General features: G+C 30.6%; 2 protein-coding genes across 2 annotated transcripts; both read right to left on the reverse strand.

The window, feature by feature from the left end:
• Window positions 1-3,700: 3,700 nt before the first annotated feature.
• Window positions 3,701-5,223, reverse strand: LOC108770976 (odorant receptor 9a-like). Its single transcript, XM_018522791.1, has 6 exons — window positions 5,175-5,223; window positions 4,840-5,101; window positions 4,657-4,761; window positions 4,465-4,555; window positions 3,924-4,060; window positions 3,701-3,848 (listed from the first exon to the last, which is right to left on the reverse strand). The coding sequence occupies exons 1-6, from the start codon at window positions 5,221-5,223 to the stop codon at window positions 3,701-3,703; spliced, it is 792 nt and encodes a 263-aa protein (XP_018378293.1).
• Window positions 5,224-11,469: 6,246 nt separating this feature from the next.
• LOC108770896 (uncharacterized) lies at window positions 11,470-23,314 on the reverse strand. The gene is made up of 12 exons (XM_018522653.1): window positions 23,171-23,314; window positions 22,044-22,160; window positions 21,509-21,630; window positions 19,638-19,728; window positions 19,412-19,548; window positions 19,140-19,272; window positions 15,556-15,673; window positions 15,225-15,486; window positions 15,028-15,144; window positions 14,830-14,920; window positions 11,691-11,827; window positions 11,470-11,617 (listed from the first exon to the last, which is right to left on the reverse strand). Exons 1-12 carry the CDS (start codon window positions 23,312-23,314, stop codon window positions 11,470-11,472), a joined length of 1,617 nt encoding a protein of 538 aa, XP_018378155.1.
• Between the last annotated feature and the right edge of the window lie 19 nt (window positions 23,315-23,333).

The following is a 23,333-nucleotide window of genomic DNA, read 5'->3' on the forward strand; positions in this document are numbered from 1 at the left end:
TCTCCCAATCGTCACACAGTCGGTCAGTAAGACTTTTGATCTAAAAATGCTTTCGATGAATTTTATCGGACAGTCTGACAATCGTAGAAGATCGAGATTATAATGGATAATAAAAATTTGAATAATTATCTTACGATCTAATATAAATTTCGATACTGACGTACTTTATTACTATTAAACTGGCACGTATATAGTTTCATTAGACATATAATCATCAACATAAACACCGGTATGATCAGTTGAATACATCTCGCGTTTTCATTGCAATGAAAAATTTGGGCCACCTGGAAGTATACTTATTAAAACTGTGATTAAACGATTTATGATGCAGTTTCTGAAGGTAAAATTCTATTTTTAATTTTATGTGCCGTGTATTCTGACACGCATGTATTTCACATTATACATTTTTTATCTATTATTCATGAAAAGGAATTTTATTCTGAATTATATATTGTTTATAGGGCGAGCTTGGGTGAACTTCCGAAAACCTGAAAACTCCGGTTTTCTTGTCAATTGATATACGACTGTATTTTGATGCGCTGATTACGAATATGATCATGAAAATTACCGACGAAGTCATTTTCAAAGTAAAAGTCAAATTTGGAAAACCGAATTTTTTCACATTTTTTCACATTTGACATTCAAAATGATCTTATCGCCAATTTTCAACGTCTTATTCGTAATTAGCGCACAAAATACAGTGGTATTCCAACTGACAAGAAAATCGGAGCTTCAGGTCTTTGGAAGTCCACCCACAAGTTTAATAGATACGTATTCACTGCGTATTTTAATTAATTTTTTTATGCATTCTATTGACCATCAGATTTAAAACTAGTATAGCGAATATACATATACATATAGTAGAAATTTTTTATGAGGAACTTGTCCGAAACCTGTGGAACAATCACCGAAACAATGATCAGAGTCACTGAGGTCACACGGAAAATCCTCGTTCGTTTTTCCTGATAAGGCCACAAACCGGAGAGTAACAATAATCTTTTTGTAATACTGTAGTAATCTTTCCACACGAATGCCATAATTTTAAAAGTAACGTTTTACCTTCGGCAACACGCAATAGACTAAACTTCTCGTTTCGTGTTTGTTATGAGGACCGAATTAATATTTTAGCAGGTGTAATAGAGAAAAGTATTACGTACGATGGAAACCTTTGATAGCAATTTTACGTGTCATGCTTCATAAAAGATGAACGTGAAAGGTAACTTATCAACGCATGGGACAACTTTCTTCCGTGCAGAACATATCGATAGCAATGTTCAAAGAAATAAGAATTCCTCTGACAAGATATGTTTATGTATATACTTCGTTGAAAATAAAAGTTATATCTGTATGTATCATACGTAGTTGTCTATACGTTGTTATTCAATAATCAATATCGCTTCGGACGAGTGTCGGAGATAAATAAGATGTACTTTTAAAATTTTTCTATATTAAGTGACGCGGTCAGGGTTGGGTAAGTTATTATTTGTGACGTACATATTGATTAATTAACATAAAAAATTGTTAATAATACAATTAATAAATAGGATACTTACTAGAAAGTTGATATTTGATACGTCAAACGTGGCAATTCATTTAACAGTTCCAATTAACAACCAGTTAAGACTGCTGATACTTCACACATTGTTTTCAAAATCTACCGGAATCTCTGATGTATTCTATTCAAAAGTAAATCTGCAAATACACACGAAATAAACAATAGATTAAAAAGTTGGAATATACAAATGTGATTAGTACTACAAAGTTAAATTTCTCACTAAAGTACATTATTTTATAATCGCATCAAAGCTGGGATCCTTATTATTAAAATATTTAAAGAATGGAATGTTTAGTATCAAATACTGTGGAAATAAAAAATGCTTGACTCTAAAATTACTCCAATAGATAAATTGCCTGAACAGCCATTAGTTATTAAATATTCAAGTATTAAGTATATTATAGTAAATTCGAATTATTTAACCTTAATATTGACTAAATGGAACTACTTAACTAAAATATTGATGAAATTTAAAAAACACATTATAAATATCAGAGTCAAATAATTATAATCTTTATGAGAAACAAATACTAAATGTTTGATTTCTTATGTGTTCGTTATACATGAGTGCATAATAAAGGGGACCACAGACTAAAAGAGGAAAAAGTAAGCATTTATAATATTTACCGTTGTCATTTTTTTTTGTTTTTTCAAATGCGAATATGTCTATCAATCTGATGAGAAGTTACTCGTTATTTTTTTCTGATTGCTTCGTGTTCATGTCATTTCCTTCAGTAGTTTTTTGATTTATTCCATGTTGAGACAAGTGGTTCGCTAAAAATCACCCACTTTTTCTTTAAATATGTCAAACTTCTTATAACAAATCTTGCATTGTACTATGTCATGTGATGTATTCAATACGAAATTTTCCGATATCCACGAATGCTTAAATTTGTTTCGTATCTCCTCGATTATTAATGGATGTTTTTGTTTCATATGTAGCTTTAACTGGCTTGCGTGAGATCCATGTGTAAGGAAATAGTTACAAATGTTACATTTTGAAGCATGTCTTCCTTCTTTTTTAAAATATTGCCGTATTACGCCACTTTGGTTATTTTGTTTGGTTATTTCTTTGTCAGGACGTATGTAATGAGCATAAAATAAATGTACTCTCAGAATGTCGATACTTTTGCACGAAAAATTTGTATGGCAAATGTTACATTGTGCCCTGTTATTTTAAATTTTATTAAAATGTTGCCATACCCAACTTTTATTTTTCCTATCTTTTTATATATTATTATTGCCAGTATTTTTTTTAGTTTTTAAGGGATGCTTGACCAAATGGCACGCTAAATCATCTATATCATTTCGCAGAACATTGAACGAGTAAGAACAGATCTTGCATTGTAGTTTATCATTGGATGTGTTTGATATAAAATGTGCCGATACTCAAGTATGTTCAAATTCTTTTTGTATTTCTTCTATTACTTGTGGAAGTTGAAATTTCAGATGCCTCTTTAATTAATGTACAAGATATCTACTCAAAAGAGATGTATCACAAATCTTACATCTTAAAGTGTATCTTTTTTCTTCTGTGACCTTACGTGACATGCACGCCAGTACCGATAATGCGTGACTTTGGCTTGACTTTAAATCGAATTTTATTGGTTAAGAATTTGAATCCCTTTGTTTTTGCAACTCGCGCTATCGACATTACTACGTATCATACTTTAGATCAAAATATATAATCCAGTCCATTACTAAAAATCTATTACCTTGCCAATATCTTCTCAACTAATATCTTTCCTTTAAAATCGAATGAAAAATGAACACATTTCAACATTTCAAATAAATACCAACGTTTCTTAACTATTCCTGTATTTTCCATTTATACCTTATTTCTTCTTATAATTTGTAACTTTTGTGAAAAAACAAGATTAACAACATATTAAACAAAGATATTTTAACAGTGTATTTAATTGGTTCATAATTAATAAATATAATATACATATTATTTCTACTGCACAGTCTCTACTATAATATAATTGTGATTAGAAATTACTATCCAAATTATATATTGACCATTGATTATTGGAAGGATGCAAGCACGGTAAAATACGACACCGAAGACTGCATAACCTTTAAAATATAGGACAATATTCTTAATAGAGACTTCAAAGAAACATGTAACGATATATAAGTTGCCTAAATAATATTTACCGTGGTAAAGCTCTTCAAAGAGAAGACATAAATCTTGCCGGCGCTCAAGAAACAGGGTTCCATGCTCCTTCGCATTACGAACAGAAGCAGTTTTCGTGATTCCGCAGGTATTTCGTACCAGGAAGAATTATATCTACAACAACTGTGTATCTCAGTTGTCAGCAAATTTGCAATTTCACTAAATTTATTAATGATTATAAAATCTTACATTTTGTCGCGCATTTGTATGCTGTGATTGATCAGTCTCTGACCTTGCAGACTGTAGCAAAACGTGTGTAATACTTGACCAAAGATATACACTAGGTACTTGAACATTTCATTAATGTCGCCGTAATGTAACGCAACCTTAAATGCAAAAAATACGATATTTTAATATGTTGCTTCAGTATACACACTGTACTACAAGGATTTTATTTTATGGTATGTGATAGGTGATTTCCGATAATAATCGAATTTCTATGACGTTCCGTTTTTTTAACAACTTTGAAAGTGATAAAAAATATTTTTTTATTTCTCAATTGGTTTCCCCCAAAGCTTGTGACATGCTAGATTATTTTTAAATATAATTTCGTAATCGACGAGAAAAGCCTATCAAAATTATATGTCAAGAAACACGAAAAAAGTTTAAAAATGTCGCACAGTGCTGTTAATCATATAACCATGAGTAATGCAACACAAAGGACAAATAACATCGCACGAAGTATGCAGATACCAAGTTGAATTGCAATAACAAATAGGTAGATACGTACTTGTAGCAAAGTAATAGTCAATGTTACAGTAACTATCAGCATTTGTACTGCGAAAGCAGTGCAAAAAATGTCTTCAAGAATCTTCGCGAAACTGTCCAATGAAAACAAATTTTGTGGTACTTACATAGTATAATTTTTCGTTATTTTTTCTTTAAATCTATAGTTCTACATAAGACAAGATTTTGCACTTACCGTAAAGCTCGCCAGTGTGCATGAATGGAGACAGCGATTTTCCGATTATGCGAAAGATTATTCTCATCGTTATGATCCTTACGCGATAAAGTCTCAAGACGAAATCTATGAACATTTAAGGGACGGTTTCGATCTCTCAATGAATCGTGAGAGGAACGATGTAAAAAAAATTGTTTTTCTTACCCAGCCACAGCAAAAAGGCTGCAGACATGCTCAATATAAATAAAAAACGTGCAATCGTGTGCGATTACCGCCGTAAGAGATATATTTCCACCCACATATATGTGAAGTATAATGTAGAAATAATATTTCTCTTCGTCCACGAAATAACAGACGTCATAAGGGAAAGTTATAGGTCGGGATTCGTTGAGGGGTAATACGATGTTCAGCAATTTGGGTACAAGGGAAAGTAACATGAACGTATTGCTGGTCAAGTATACATATACTGCAACAAAACGAAATAATCGCCCGTTATTCATAAAAATAAAAATAATAGGTACTGAACGATTTATCCTTACAGACATATGCGAAAGAAATCAATCTTGCGTTCGTGGCATACTTTTTCATAATTTCATATTCCTCTTTGCTATTTAACTTCTCCCAATCGTTACACAAATGGTCAGTGAGACTTTTGATCTAAAAACATCCTCGATGAATGTTAAATCTTATGGAAGAATCCGACGATCGTAGAAGACTACGATTGCAAAGGATAATGAAAATTTGAACGAATATCTTCTGATCAAACAAATAAATTTCGGTATTGGCGTACTTTGCTATTATTAAACTGGCACGTATATAGTTTCGCCAAAAACGTAACCATCAACATAAGCACTGGTATGGTCAGTTGAATGCATCGCGCGTTTCCATTGCAAGAAAAAATTTGAGCCACCTAGAAGTATACTTACTAGAACACACTTTAGATGATTTATGATGCAGTTTCGCAGAATAAAATTCTATTTTTAATTTCATATGCCGTGTATTTCGATAAGTGTACATTTTAAAATACATTTTTCATACAATGACTTCATAACATGATAAAAAGAATTCTGTCCTTAATTTTATCGAATTATACATCGTCTATTTAGGCGATCTTAACAGATAGATAGATACGTTAAGTATACTGAGTAACGTATTTATTTATCTGTTAAGATCGCCTAGATAGACGATGTACATAATTTTTATTATAATTAAAATTTTATAAGGAACCTGTGGAAAAGTCAGCGAAAAAATGATCAAAGTCACCGTGCTCAATTGAAAAAGCCTCGTTCGTTTTTCTTGATAAGGCCACTGGCCGCAGAATAACAATAACTTTTTAGTAATACTGTAGTAATCTTTCCACACGAATGCCATAATTTTTAAAGCAATGTTTTACCTCAGGCAATACGCAATTGACTAACTTAACTTCTCCTCTTGTCATGAAAAACAAATTAATATTTTAGCAGGTGTAATAAAGAAAAATACTATGTACGACAGAAACCTTTGGTAGAAATTTTGCGTGTCACGCTTGATAAAAGGTGAACGTGACAGGTAACTATCAACGCGTGGGACAACCTTCTTCCGCGCAGAACATATCGATCGGAATGTTCAAAGAAATAAGAATTCATCTGGCAAGATATGTTTATGTATATTCTTAGTTGCAAAATAAATATTATATCTGTATGTATCTTACGTAGTCGTCTATACGCTGTTATTCAATAATCAATATCGCTTCGGACGAGTGTCGGAGATAAATAAGATGTACTTTTAAAATTTTTCTATATTAAGTGACGCGGTCAGGGTTGGGTAAGTTATTATTTGTGACGTACATATTGATTAATTAACATAAAAAATTGTTAATAGTACAATTAATAAACAGGATACTTATTAGAAAGTTGATATTTGATACGTCAAATGTGGCAATTTAACGGTTCCAATTAACAACCAGTTAAGACTGCTGATACTTCACACATCGTTTTCAAAATCGACCGGAATCTCTGATGTATCCTATTCAAAAGTGAATCTGCAAATACACACGAAATAAACAATAGATTAAAAAGTTGGAATATACAAATGTGATTAGTACTACAAAGTTAAATTTCTCACTAAAGTACATTATTTTATAATCGCATCAAAGCTGGGATCCTTATTATTAAAATATTTAAAGAATGGAATGTTTAGTATCAAATACTGTGGAAATAAAAAATGCTTGACTCTAAAATTACTCCAATAGATAAATTGCCTGAACAGCCATTAGTTATTAAATATTCAAGTATTAAGTATATTATAGTAAATTCGAATTATTTAACCTTAATATTGACTAAATGGAACTACTTAACTAAAATATTGATGAAATTTAAAAAACACATTATAAATATCAGAGTCAAATAATTATTCTTTATGAGAAACAAATACTAAATGTATGATTTCTTATGTGTTCGTTATACATGAGTGCATACTAAAGGGGACCACAGACTAAAAGAGGAAAAGTAAGCATTTGTAATATTTACCGTTGTCATTTTTTTTGTTTTTTCAAATGCGAATATGTCTATCAATCTGATGAGAAGTTACTCGTTATTTTCTTCTGATTGATTAGTATTCATGTCATTTCCTTCAGTAGTTTTTGATTTATTCCATGTTGAGACAAGTGGTTCGCTAAAAATCACCCACTTTTTCTTTAAATATGTCAAACTTCTTATAACAAATCTTGCATTGTACTATGTCATTTGATGTATTCAATACGAAATTTTCCGATATCCACGAATACTTAAATTTGTTTCGTATTTTTTCGATTATTAATGGATGTTTTCGTTTCATATGTAGCTTTAATTGGGTTGCGTGAGATCCATGTGTAAGGAAATAGTTACAAATGTTACATTTTGAAGCATGTCTTCCTTCTTTTTTGAAATATTGCCATATTACGCCACTTTGGTTATTTTGTTTGGTTATTTCTTTGTCAGGACATATTTGATTAGCATAAAATAAATGTACTCTCAGAATGTCGGTACTTTTGCACGAAAAATTTTTATGGCAAATGTTACATTGTGCCCTATTATTCTAAATTTTATTAAAATGTTGCCGTACCCAACTTTTATTTTTCCTATCTTTTTATATATTATTATTGCCAGTATTTTTTTTAGTCTTTAAGGCATGCTTGACCAAATGGCACGCTAAATCATCTATAATAATCTATATCATTTCGTAGAACATTGAACGAGTAAGAACAGATCTTGCATTGTAGTTTATCATTTGATGTGTTTGATATGAAATGTGCCGATACTCAAGTATGTTCAAAATCTTTTTGTATTTCGTCTATTACTTGTGGAAGTTGAAATTTCAGATGCCTCTTTAATTAATGTACAAGATATCTACTCAAAAGAGATGTATCACAAATCTTACGTTTTAAAGTGTATCTTTCTTCTTCTGTGAAATAACCCTATATCGGACCGTTTCTGCAATCAGGGTCTTCAACATAAAATATTTTATGAACATGAAACAGGTGAATTTTTAATGGTAATATGTTGTATGTAATGTACGAACAAATCGTACATTGGATTTTTCTATTCCGTAAAGAATTGTAATATTACCGTACCCAATTAGTGTGGGATTTCATTTGTGCGTTTTTGTCGTACGGCAAATTTTTCAAGCCTGCTAATTGGCTATAGGATAGAGAGATCCGAGGACTCTCTATCCTGCACACATTTGTCGTACGATAAAAACGCACAAATGAAATCTCATCCTTACTCGTCCTATTCTTTTGTAGTGCCATCACGTCGACAGTACCTGAGGGTGTGTGGTATTAGGGAGTTTTTGCAATACCGTTTATCCAGATACGGTGAACGTTAAGGTCAGGTTATCTTCTTCTCAACAACTAATTAAGAAAAGGATAACATGGCTTTAGCGTTCACCGTATCTGAATTCACGTTATTGCAAAAACTCCCTATTAAGCCCAACGTCCACGATACTAGAAATCGGTCCGAGATCTCGGACAGAGAAAAAATTAACAAATCGCATTTGAACAATTTGATCACATGACCATTGCGATTGGTCAATTCTTTCTTCATCCGAGGTCTCGGACCGATTTCTAGCATCGTGGACACAAGGCTTTATCGCTACAATTGTAACTCACGGATACAGCAACCAGCAGATGGCGCGCGGGTTGAGTGATTGAAGTTACCGACGCTGGGAACAGTAAGCGCGTCATAGGGGTCGTGTTAGAAGAGAAAAGGGGTTCGTTTCTTCTCTCCTTCACCCGTTGGCCTATCTCACTCTTCTATTATGGATGCAGTTCGCTCTCTCTCCAACCTGTTGCAATTCTATACTTATTATTCACGCTCTCTCTTCCTCCCGTTGCATTCTTTCTTCCTCACTTTTTTCCAACTCTCACGTTTTCTTTTTTTTTATCGCACGCATTAAAGATATTTTATTAAGTAATTATATGATATTTTCATTCAACGATTTTTATCATACTATTTAACAATAAAATGATATGCAATTTTAATAATATTTTAATAGTATAAGACACGAGTAGCCAAGTACGCTTTCTTATCAACTAGTTCAAAAGGTATGAAGAAAGAATGGTGAAAAGGCTGGGGAAAAGATAATTTTAAAAAGGAATGTATTTTTAATGAACATTTATTTTTCATGTAATGCAACATGTACAATATATCTAAATCATAGAGTTAGTTCACTATAGAGTTAGTAAACAGTTAGTTCACATTCTATGATATAATTTTTATCATAAATTCTGTACAAAATTTTTGCAGCATCGCGTTTATTAGTAATAATATTAAAAATAATACAAAATATTTGAATTTTTACAGGAATTTTGAGTAATTACAGGAAATATTAATTTTATGTTTAAAAGATTTTTGTTCCTGATTTGACATGCTTATAAATAAACTTTACCAAGAAATAATAAATGTATGCATATGTATATGCTATAAATCTTTTAAAAACATTTTTATAATAAGATAAATAAATTTTTATTCCATCAATTAAGTAAATAAAATCCTATAATCGACCATAATTGATCTTATCAACCTAAATATTTCAATATGAATTCATACGAGTACGCTAGACAATTCTATAAACTGTGCAATAAAGACATATAACCCTCAACATAAACACCGATATGATCAGTTGAATACATTTCGCGTTTTCATTGCAATGAAATATTTGGGCCATCTAGAAGTATATTCATTAAAACTCTATTTAAACAATTTATGACGCAGTTTCTCAAGGTAAAATTCTATTTTTAATTTTTTGTGCAGCGTATTCTGATACGGATGTATTTCATTATACATTTTTTTTATATTATTCATGAAAAGGAATATTATTCTCAATTGTATATCGTCTATAGGCCGAGCTTGGATAAACCTCCTTCCGAAAACCTGAAAACTCCGGTTTTCTTGTCAATTGATGTACAATTATATTTTGATGCGCTGATTACGAATATGATCATGAAAATTACCGACGAAGTCATTTTCGATGTAAAAGTCAAATTTGGAAAACCGAATTTTTTAACATTTTTTCACATTTGACATTCAAAATGATCTTATCACCAATTTTCAACGTTTTATTCGTAATTAACGCACCAAACTACAGTTGTATTCCAACTGACAAGAAAATCGGAGCTTCAGGTCTTTGGAAGTCCACCCGCGAGCTTAATAGATACGTATACATTGCGTATTTTAATTAATTTTTCTATGTATTCTATTGACGATCAGATTTAAAACTAGTATAGTGAATATATATATACATATACATATACCTAGTAAAAAATTTTTTATGAGGAACTTCTCCAAAACCTGTGGAACAATCAGCGAAACCGAACTCACTTGGAAAAGCTTCTAAAATTTTTTAACAAGTCTGTGTTTATACGAAATATTAAATATTCAAGATACACATAACACCAGTCAATTTATGTATAATTTTGATAAAGAATTAACGATAAACATTGGAATTAGGAGTGTTTAATTATATTAGGAGAATTAAAGACACGCGGTATTGTTTTTTTCGACAAATGCCACCGGAAAATATCGTCAGATGCACAAATAAATAGCTACTAAAGGAATGAGAGCACCGTAAAGTATGGCATCAACGTTTGCAAAATCTTCAAAACAAGATCATTATGTTTCGTAAAAGAAATACTATGACAAACACACGATAATTTTGCGCATATTAACGTTGTGGAATTCCCCAGACAGTATATAGACATAGATCTCGTCGGTGCTTGAAAAACTCGGTTGTACACTCTTCATCATCACCATCACGATTAGCTTCTGTGATCTCATATGACATGCTTGCCATGATTTTGGCGTAACATTAAATCGAATTTTATCAGTTAAAGATTTGAATCCAATTATTTTTGCAACTTACGCTAACGACGTTATTACGTATTATATACTTTAGATGCAAATCTAATCCAGTTCATAACTAAAAAACTATTACCTGCCCAATATCTTCCTACCTAATATTCTTCTTTTAAAAATGAACAGTACTTAAAATAAATAGCATTTTTTACCCATTTTTCCATTTTTATTTTTGCTTATATCTTCTTATAGTTTGTAACTTCCGTGTAAAAATGAGATTAAAAATGAGATTAAAAATATAAAATTAATGTGTATAATGTAAATATTATTTCCACTGCACGATCTCTATTACTATAATATTATTGTGGTTGTACAGATACTATCCAAATTACATATTGACCATTGATCATTGGAAGGATGCAAGTACGGTAAAATACGAAACCGAAGACTGCATTACCTTTAAAATAAATGCCAGTATTCTTAAGAGAGACTTCAAAGAAACATGAAACAACATATAAGTTGCCTAAATAATGTTTACCGTGGTAAAGCTCTTCAAAGAGAAGACATAAATCTTGCCGGCGTTCAAAAAACTGGGTTGCATGCTCCTTCGCATCACGAAGAGAAGCAGCCTTCGTAATTCCGCAGGTATTTCATACCAGGAGGAATTGTATCTACAATAACTTTGAATCTCAGTCGTCAACAACAATTTTCGATTTTACCGATTTTAAGTGATTAAAGTCTTACATTTTATCGCTTAATTGCGAGCTGTGGTCAATCAATCTCTGTCCTTGTATACTGAAGCAGAACGTGTGTATCACCTGAGCAAAGATAAACGCCAGGTACTTGAACGTTTCATTAATTTCACCTTGCAGTAACGCAACCTTAAACACGACGAATACGATATTTTATTCTCTTTATTTACTATACACACTGTACAACAAGAATTTTGTTTTACAGTAAATAACAAGTGTTTTTCGATAGTAATGAATTTTTAATTCGTTTCGTTTTTTTTTTTAGACAATTTCAGAAATGACCAAAGGACAATATTTTCTAAAAAGTGAAATTGTGAACGGGGAAAGGCTACGAATCAATGCTTATAGTTGTTAATTGCTAACGATTAATCTATCTTCAATTCAATCGATATAAACATTTAACATACAAATGTTTCGACCTTTATCATATCATCCTCAGTGTAAAACATAAAACAATTGAAAATAAAAATTAATTTAAAAGGGTCGTAATCGGTTACATAATAGTTAATTATTTAAATATAGCGCGGTTATATGAAGTCATTAATTAAAATTGTCTATAGTTTATATTCTATTTCAATGAAAGGATTGATTATATCGCACGAAGTCGCATGATTAAAATGATTAAAACACATAAATATTTTTTAAATTTTCGTCCGGTTTTATTCGAAAGTCTATGATATGCTAGTGCATTTTTAATTACAATTTCGTAATTGTCTACTTGAAAAGCCTAACAGAATTACATATCAAGAAACATGAAAAAAGTTTAAAAACGTTGCACAGTGCTCTTAATTATATAAGCGAGTAATTCAACACAAACGACAAATAACATCGCATGAAATATGTAGATACTAAGTTGAATTGTAATAACAAATAGATGCCCAGTAAACACGCATGTCTAAAAGATAATTCAAAAGACGTCTTAAAAGAGACATTTTATATGACTTATCTAAAAGATGTCTTTTAGACATGTTCTTTTTAAAACTTCTTTAAGACTTTTCTAATTGACATCTTGAAGACGACTTTTAGTCATATTCTATAAAGGCATCTTTTTTAAGATGTCTTTTGGACATACCTGTTTAAGACATTTTTCAGAACAAGAATAAGACATTGTTTTATAATAATTCGTAAATCAGCATATGTCACGTACCCGAATAATAATGAGTTCGTAATCGCGCATAAGAATAATGAGTAATTTCCGGTTTTATCGGTATCTGGTGTCTCTTTTTAATTGCGTAGCTATTCATATATAGCTATGTCATATTTTTCGATTTTCTGGTGGTGACTGCATGTTTAATCAACTTTAATCCGAGGTAATAATTCTTTGTTGTATTAAAAGAATATTATATAAAATATGTTAATTACTATAAACGTCTGCATATATTTTCTATAATAATTTTTACAAGTATTTCATATTTTACAAGAAAACGTGCATTTATAAATTTGAGATTATTTCTAAAAGTCTGAACGAAAAAATAGCTCGATATGTCCATTGTCCTTCATCTTATCACGCATCGACATTATGTATGTCTGCTGATTCAATAATTCTGATGACTAGTCAAATTATATGCCCGAAACATTACAAAGCATCACATCCTCTATAAACGCGGCGTCGTGTTTCTTATATATATATACGTGAAAGTTTCGTTTGTGATACTTGTCCAATTTTCTCTCACTTGGAATGTCTAGGTGAATTTACATTACGGTTAATTAATACAAAGCACAATATTTACAAATAAATTATTTATATATTTTTGGTAATTTAGGTATAAATACATCTGGTGGTGGAAGATTGCAAAATGGAAAGATTACCTCTGTACGAGGAAATTGTATGGGTGAAACTCGGGCATTATCGATGGTGACCATCTTGTATGTTATCAGCATGAAATTCCTGATAATGTAGAGGCTATATCTCACAATATCGATAAATTTTGCACACTTTTTGGAGATTAATTGATTATTATTGGATACATAAGTAAATAGAAATATTTTCTTTTATGCGAAATATTGTGATTAATAAATATTCATTTTCTATTATTCAATGAAACTTATGGAGATCGAGACTTTTATATCAAGATGATGACTCGAATATAAATTCATCTATGGGAGAAAAACTTACGAACAATACAAACAAAAAATTTTTTTTGTAAATAATTTTAACATTAATGAAAAATAATAAATTAAAAAAAAATTAATTTAACACGTTATTTTAAAAAACCGTTTGCGTTTCATTAATGTTAAAGTCATTTATAAAAAAAATACAAATTGTTATGTTTGATTTTCTTTTAATTGTTTATAAATAAAAATTTCTTGAGATTTTTATTTTACATAATCCAAGTCCGAAATATTTTGTGCGCTTTTTTGTAGAACCTTGTTCGAATAAGAAATAAATGAATGTAAGTAACATGTATATACTATTTTATAAATATTAAATAAATGGCCATGTTCTGATATACACTGTGGTTGTAAAATTTACTACCAATACTGACAATCTATAGTTTACATCACGTGCACTATAAATTTTAAGAACTGGCAGTAAATTTTGAAACACAGTCACTGTCGATTATACTGAAATTTGTATACGTAATGTGAAATACAGGGTTTCGATTGTTGTATATCGTGAAACAAGATTAAAAAATTACAAAAGTGAATAAATTTACTAAAATATTAATATTCTAATAAATTTACTCACTTTTGTAATTTTCATCTTGTTTCGAGATACACAATTGATACCCTGATTTTTTTAAATCTACAGTTCACGTTATGTATATTATAGATTTCATAGTACTGGCGGTGTATATCGAAACTCTGCCAATATAACCTAATTTAACCCATAAAAACTGCAATGTCTAAAATTAGTCCAAAAAATGTCTGAACAATGACATTATAGAATGTCTCAAAGGCGTCTTATAGACCATTATAGGGAATGTCTGAAAAATATCCAAACCAAATTGTTTAAAATATGTCTAACATGACATCAGACGTGTAATAAGGCTACTAAAAGACAGACATAAGACATCTTAAAGATGTCTTAAAAATGTCTTTTAGTACAATTTTTCGGACGTCCTACAGAATTTTATGACGTCTTTTAGTCATCTTAAAGACGACTTAATGTTTACTGGGTAGATACGTACTTGTAGCAGAGTAATGCTCAATGTTATAGTAACTATCAGCATTTGTACTGCGAAAGCAATACAAAAGATGTCTTCAAGAATCTCCGCGAATCTGTCCAATTGGAAACAAATTTTGTAGTACTTATAATTCGGTATAATTTCCTCTCTCTTTTTCTTTAAATGTATAACGTTCTACTTAGTACAAAATTGTGTACTCACCGTATAGCTCGCCAGTGTGCATGAATAGAGATAGCGATTTTCCGATTGTAGATCTTCCGATCTAGACGATTATTCGCATTGTTACGGTCATTAAGTGATACAGTCTCAAGACGAAATCTGTAAACATTTAAGCAGCAGTTCAGTTCTCCCGATCAGTCGTGATAGAATCAACGTAAAGAAATGTTAGTTTTTCTTACCCAGCCACAGCAAAGAGACTGCAGACATGTTCAATGTAAATAAAAAAAGTGCAATCGTGCGCGACTTCCGCCATAATAGCTATAGACGTGAACACAAAGATATGAAATAAAATGTAGAAATAATATTTTTCTTCGTCCACGAAGTAATAAGCCTTGTAAGGCATACTTATAGGCAAGGATTCGTTGAGGGATAATATGATGTTCAATAATTTTGGCATGAAGGAAATTAATGTAAACAACCAAGAGCAAAAAAAAATATATACTGTAACAAAACGAAATAATTGTTCATCATTCGTTAAAATCAAAAGAATACAGATCGATTTATCCTTACTCAAATATACCACAGTAATCAATCTTGCGTTCGTGGCATACTTTTTCATAATTTCATATTCCTCCGCGCTATTCAACTTCTTCCAATCGTCACACAGTTGGTCAGTAAGACTTTTAATCTAAAAACATCTTCGATAAATGTTGAATTATATCGGACAGTTCAACGATCGAAGACGATCGAGATCGCAAAGGATAACAAAAATTTGAATAATTTTCGATTAAATATTTAATATAAATTTCGGTATTAGTATACTTTGCTTCTGTTAAATTGGAATGTATATAGTTTCGCCAGTAATGTAACCATCAACATAAACATTGGTATAGTCAGTTTAATACATCGCGCGTTTCCATCGCAATGAAAAAATTGGGCCACCTGGAAGTATTCTTATTAAAAGTAACTTTAAAGAATTTATGGTGTAGTGTTTCGCAGAAAAAATTTTCTAAAAATTTTCTATTTTTAATTTTATATGCCGTGCATTTGGATATGCGTGCATTTTAATATAAATTTTTTATTCGTTTCATTAAATAATAAAAAGAATCTATCCTTAATTTTGTGGAGTTATATATCGTCTACAAAGCGAGCGTAACAGATACAGATACATTATGTACACACTGCGTACTTCAGTTATTTTTTTTATGTAACCTTTTTATCATCAGATTTATATCTAGTGTAACGAATTGTAAAAATATTATGAGAAACCTGTGGAGCAATCAGCGAAAAAATGATCAGAGTCAATGAGCTCACTCGAAAAAGGCTCGTTCGTTTTTCCTGATGAGGCCACAGACCGGAGAGTAACAACAATCTTTTTGTAATACTGTAGTAATCTTTCCACACAAGTGCCATAATTTTAAAAGTAACGTTTTACCTTTGGCAACACGCAATTGACTAAACTTCTCGTCCCGTCTCGTCTTTGATATGAGGAACGAATTAATATTTTAGCAGGTGTAATAGAGAAAAATACTATGTATGCGATGGAAACCCTTGACAGCAATTTTGCGTGTCTCGCTTGATAAAAGGTGAACGTGAAAGGTATAACTTATCAACGGGGGGTTGGGGTAACTTTCTTCCACGCAAAACGTATCGATTGGAATGCTCAAGGAAATAAAAATTTCTCTGAATAACTTATCAACGGGGGGGGTTAGGGTAACTTTCTTCCACGCAAAACGTATCGATTGGAATGCTCAAGGAAATAAAAATTTCTCTGACAAGATGTGTTTACGTGTAGTTAACCATGCCAGATATACATATTGTATCTATCATATGTAGTTATCATACTATACATTGTTATTCAATGTCCAGTACCGCTACGAAACGAGTATCGAGGATAAGTAAATTCTACTTTATAAATTTTTCTATACAAAAATACATTAAACTAAAGTTACTGTTTATATTTACAAAAATACATTAGTACTATATAAAGTTGTATGGAGTAACTAATATCTGAAATTGTTTCAAGTCATATATGTATAAATTATAACTAACTCCGCAAATAGTAGCATCAGTTTGAGACTCTGGAAAGATTGACACTAAAATTGATGTAGGTATACATAGTCTTACAATAAAGTTCCCACACTGTGGCAATGAAATAGTACAGCTCTCTCCGAATACTATGTTATATTTTATCTTTTAAAGTGGTCTTCTATGACATCAGTATTCTTCATAAATCTATGTTATAAATATTTGAAAACATTTTTTTAATTCCGCAGTTGGAATGCTGTTTAGAGAAAAAGATTATGGAAAAAGGAAGCAGTTTAGCACAAAGTAATGTGTAAAGCATAACTTGAGCGCCCACTACTGCTCACTGCCATATAATGGAATAAGCTGGAAACGAGAGAAAATATTTGTGGGAAAACTATGGAGCATATAACACTTAGCCCGGATCCTCATACCAAAGACATAGAGCATGGACTGCGCGATCCAAGTAGTGTATCAAATGTGGTCGACAATAATGAGAGAGAGGGACCGTGGGAGACGGCCACTCTCCCTCTCATTCTCTCTCCCATTACACCATTGAATGGAAAGAGATATCAAATCTTGATATATCAAATCATCAAATATTTTTAATTATATTTACATATACTAAATACATGTACTAATATACTAATATACTAACATACTAATATACTAATATACTAATTACTAATATACTAATTATATTTACATATATTAGGTATTATCTTGATATATTTGACATTATTTTAATATACTTGTTGTTCTGACTATTTTTGTAGAATTTAACTTTGAATCTGAGATGCATGTGAATATTTTACGCTTTATAACATCCAATATGGAATTTTATTTTAACATCTATAATACACACTTTATCATCGCGGACGTAGGATCAGATTAACGACAGAGTTCAAACACAAAAATTCTTTTAACAAGTAATGTTGTTCTAGAAAGTTTCTTCCATTCTTAATAATTTAAAATTAAAATATAAAGACTGTAAAACTGCCAGTGAATAATTGTAACTCCTATCACGTACGAGTAAAGAACTTAGAAATTTTTTACGACACGAGGTCTTGCAATTGATAACGGACTAATATTAACAGTCACACAAAATCAACTAATTTACAAGAACTTTTACGATACATTCAACTTTTTATATTAAACCATCATATATTATAAATGACTGATATTTTTTCTCTCATAATATTTAAATTTAAATTTTATTTTATATAATTTCCCCGATTTAAAAATTGTATTTTAGAACATACTGATAAAGGCCGAATATCGGCCGAAACGTTTGAATTTTAATTCTGTAAAGATCATTTTAAATATATTATATTGCAACAAATAACCGGCGTATTGGCTGTATGCTCCTTTTTAACTTTTATTTATAGTAATGCCTCCAGGTCTTCATAATTCTTAAGATACCGCGTTTTCGCCATGGCAAAGGCGATTAATTTCGAACTTTCGTACGGCTGATCGCTCACCCTTTGATGTCAGACACAATTAAAATGATATCCCCTTGCGCTAAAACTGCTGTACATGTAGTCGATTCTCATGAAATAACTTTGTTGCATGTCATATCAATCAATGACCAGACATAGAATTTATGGGAACAGGTATTTAATTCTTTGACAATAATGTAGTCCCTCAATAACGAGCAGCTCGTTTTGCATGTTCCCTCCGGAGTGTATTTACTTATCGATGAGAATGAAATAGTGCGATAAAATGAGTATTCTCTATTGATAGAGATAGACTCTTAAGTAAGTGTCGTGAATATTCGAGGCCTCCGCAAAAAAAAAAAACGGAAGGAAAAGCTTTTTAGTCGCTTAGCAATATCGATAGCAAAATAAAATTTTATTACTTTTGTTTCATTACATAATAGCAAATATAAACATTATTTTATTCGATCTATTATCTGTAATAGTATACTCCTGTGGAACATTTCAGGGATATTTTACTACATGCTGCTATAATCGTCGGATATCGATCACGACACGTCAAAGGACGACAGTAACGTAAAGTACGACATCGAGCTTTGCACGACCTAAATGAAAATAAGGTTTCATGTATCTTTCTATGTATATTTTTATATTTATATATTTTTATAGCGCTTTTCGCGTTAATTGTTTTACCGTCGTGAAACTTTCTAGAGAAAATATGTATATCTTGCCGGCGGACAAGACACTAGCCTCGATACTTTTTCTCAACACGAACATGAGCAATCTTTGTTCCTTTACGGGTATAGTATACCACGAGCTATGATATCTATAAAATTACCATTGTACATACAAAATAAGCGCAATAGAAGTTGATTGCAAATGATTAAAATTGCTTGTAATAGTTTTTATAGAAAATATATCCTTCATATCGATCAATTTATTTTCAACTTAATACTGTCTCTTACATCTTGTCACAAATTTCGAGACTATAATCTATCACTTTTTGTCCTTGGAAGCTGAAGCAGAACAGGTGGAATAATTGAGCAAAAATGAAAACAAAGTACCTCGTCGCTTCCGCTAAATCGTGCAGCTGTATCGAGAACTTGAATACGAAAAAGATAAAGTCTTGTTTTAATCCTTTGTTAACATTATAAAATTTTCGTATTTGCTATCTATTAGTAAATCACTCACTTGTACTAAAGTAATACTCAAGCCAATTGTAACTAACAGAAGTTGCACAGCCAACGATATCGTAAAGGTACTCTCAAGAAATTGAACGAATCTATGATAAGGATATAATAATGACTAAATATCTAAATAAAAATCAAGTAAGAGCATCGCAACTTGTCATGGTCTAATAAAGATCATTTGTTAATTAGCATCAATATTAATGGTTGCGTTCAACAGAGAAAATATATTTTCAAAGCTATAGCTTTGAAGAGCAGACTTTCAAAATTTTGTTCAAAATACCATTTTTTGAATTAGAAATGGCGTAATGTTCAATAATGAAAGACACATTATAAGCTACTTTGGAATGTTCAAAAAGCATTTTTTCAGCGTCAAGTTATTAATATTGTATACTGACAAAATCTTGATGTGCGTTATGTCCTTTAATTAGAGACAAACAAAATACATTTGTTTAATATTATTAAAAAATGTTTAGCAATTTTGTTTAACATATTACATCTTACTGACTGGCAAATTGTTATTTTTTTGCAAGATGCGTGGTTTCCATGTGGCTTTCTTTCTCATTTTTTGAAAATTATAAATTTTGAACAAAACGCATTTTGAAAGTCTGCTCCTTAAATTTTGTAACATTCTTTAATATAATTGTTTTATACATTTAGATTCAGTAAAGAACTAAAGACCAGATCAATCATATTAACGAATTTTGCAACAGCTGCTGCTTTCTCCGCTGAATGCAAGCAATGAGAGAAATATATGCTATAATCGTTTACATACTCACTGCAAAGCTTTTCGATGAACGGAAATCGATATCAAGACGTTTTTGTGATACATAGCATCCGGATAATTAATGATACTTTTTTCCATAGCACTATGTTTATGTGACACGTGCTCAAATCTAAATCTGTAAGTTTTTACGCAAAACATTGTTATGAGAGTTTTTGCAAATTATTTTCTGTCTCTTCCAAGCGAATACATAAGAGAGCTAGAAACTATTGTTATATTATATTTACTTTTAGATACAGAGAATTTTATGTTTTCTAACTATAAGAGAAATGTGATCCCGCTTTTAGAAAAAAAAAAATAATTACCCAACAACAGCGAAAAGGCCGCAGATGTGTTCGACGTAAACAAAGAACATGCTATCGTGCGCGATTAATCCGGTCATACATACGTTGCTGGTAAGTAACATATGGAGAAAAATATAGTTGAAATATTGATTTTCGTCAACGAAATAGTACGCTGGATACGGTAACATTACAGAACGGGAAGTATTCAATGGAAATACTACATCCAAAACGCGTGGCACGAGAGTGGTTGTTGCAAACGTAGTGATAGACATGTAAACAAATGCTGCAACAAGGACAAAATTTGTAAAAACGAACGTCTCTATTAAAATTATTTTTTAATTAAAGATTTCATTCCGTTAAGAAGTATTTTATATTTTATTTTTATAAGTGTGTCTATATTTCTTCTTCAGAATTTTTCTCTTTTAAAATTCTTATTTAGTCTATATATAACGTTTATAAATGTTTCTTTTGTCAAATATTTGACAGAAAAGTTTGTGTGACAAAATATCTTAATTATTTTAACGAAATAAAATTATTCTTTTAAATATATTTTTCTTGATTTGTGACTGGAGATTTTCTCTAGAAAAAAAAGTTTTTTCCTTGTGCGACTTTTCTTGTACATTGAAATAACGTCAGTTAAATTTTATTGTTTTTTTTTTGTAACTAGTTTGAAAAATATTTCTATTTCTATTTTTATTTAATTTAAACAACATCCGAATGTAATGAAAGTATTATTTTATTTTAATTTTTTAATTACACACAAAAAGAATAAATTTCGTTCATTCTCAACTAAAATCAAGCTATTACTTACATCCGTATATCAGCGCGTACCATCTGCCTTTCTCGGCATACTTTCTCATAATGTCGTGTTCTTCCTTAGTTTCGAGAATATCCCAGTCTACGAATAAGTGATCTGTGAGATCTTTAATCTAGAAACATCAGCAATATGTGTTCGAATGTAATATTAGGTCTGTTTTTTATTACTACACTCTGAACCGGTGCAATAACCTGAAGTGAAACAAACGTATATTTGTTTCATTTCAACTTATTGTACTGTGTGTACCAGTTCAGAAAGTGCAGCAATAAAAAACAGACCTATTGTCAATAATTATAACAACATCGTCAACAAAGTCTAATGCCCGTATTCATAGTCAGATCTTCCTTAAATTTATCTTTAGATGCTCAGTAGCCAATGATATAATTCTCGTAGAGTATCCGAAGATAAATTTAAGGAAGTCTTAAATATAAGGCCTGGCTATGAATACGAGCATAAGATTTTGCAACGCAGCTATTTTTTCGTAACTTTACGAGTAGAATACCAATGCCATTTAATAAAACGTACTTTTTCGCTGTTAAAATGATACGTGAAAATTTTCCATAAAACCATCATTGCTAACATATATGGAGGTAAAGTTTCGTAGATACACTGCGCGGTTTCGCACACGCCAAATTTTGCCCCCTGCAAACGCATTCACGTGAAGAAAGAAGAATAAAAGTATTATTTTAGAAAAACTAAATATATAAAATATATATATATATATATTTCAAATAACATAAAATAAAATAAAATATACGTTTCGACTAGAAGATTCGGTCATTATCAATGTTGTTAAATATAAATAAATATAAGATTATACATCCTAACGGTTATATACGCAAGTTATACTAAAAACGACTATAATTACATCTAATTAATTTAGTTACAAAAAATAAAATAATAGTACGCAATTTAAAATCCGAAACAAATAATTAATAAAATTAATTTAGTTACAAAAAATAAAATGAATTTATTTATATCTAACAACATTGATAATGACCGAATCTTCTGGTCAAAACGTATGTTTTATTTTATTTTATTTGAAATATTATATTTTAACAACTGTCATCTGGTTATTGCTCATATACCCTTGTGTAACATCTAGATTGTTTTATTATTTTAGAATTATTATAATACTTTAATTATGTACTCATTGCAATCATCTTGTTAATTGTGACTTCAGAAGCGAGAAAAATACATAAAAAAAGTTCTTGCAAATTTAATTAAAATGTGAATATTTTGTAATAAAATAATATTTGCAGTAAAATAGGTTTGCAAAATATACCAAAAACTCTTCTAATATTCCAGTAATCAATCAATAATATTCGAAATTAAATTATGCCAGAAAATGAAACAAGCTGTATGACAGCTGTCGAATTGAAATAAACATGATTTCATTCTATTCCGAGATAGGAATTTTCGATACATTTTACAAGTGTATTCTATCAAATGAAAATATTGTTTATTTGAAAAATATTATATTTCTATTTTAATCTATTTTGCAAGAATTTTCATTATATATTTGCTTCTGACTTCATCAATCTGAAGATTCGTGATGAGCGATTTGGAATCTTAATCAGCGCAGAATTTTAATAAATTTCTACCGTTTCTTTCCTCTCTTAAAAAAACTTCTTGACAACAATTAATATTACCTGTGGAACGATTGAAGAGAATGCAAGTGTTATTATAAACGTAAAGTAAAATAGCTTCTCTTTCGGCTTCTGATAAGGCCACTGACCGATTAACATGAGGTACTTTTTATTGATATCGTAATAATAACTTCTCCTGGTTCCCATACTTCATAAAACGGTCTCC

The sequence above is a fragment of the Trachymyrmex cornetzi genome, unplaced genomic scaffold (genome assembly GCF_001594075.2).
Source record: "Trachymyrmex cornetzi isolate Tcor2-1 unplaced genomic scaffold, Tcor1.1 scaffold138, whole genome shotgun sequence".
In the NCBI taxonomy this organism is placed as follows: domain Eukaryota; kingdom Metazoa; phylum Arthropoda; class Insecta; order Hymenoptera; family Formicidae; genus Trachymyrmex; species Trachymyrmex cornetzi.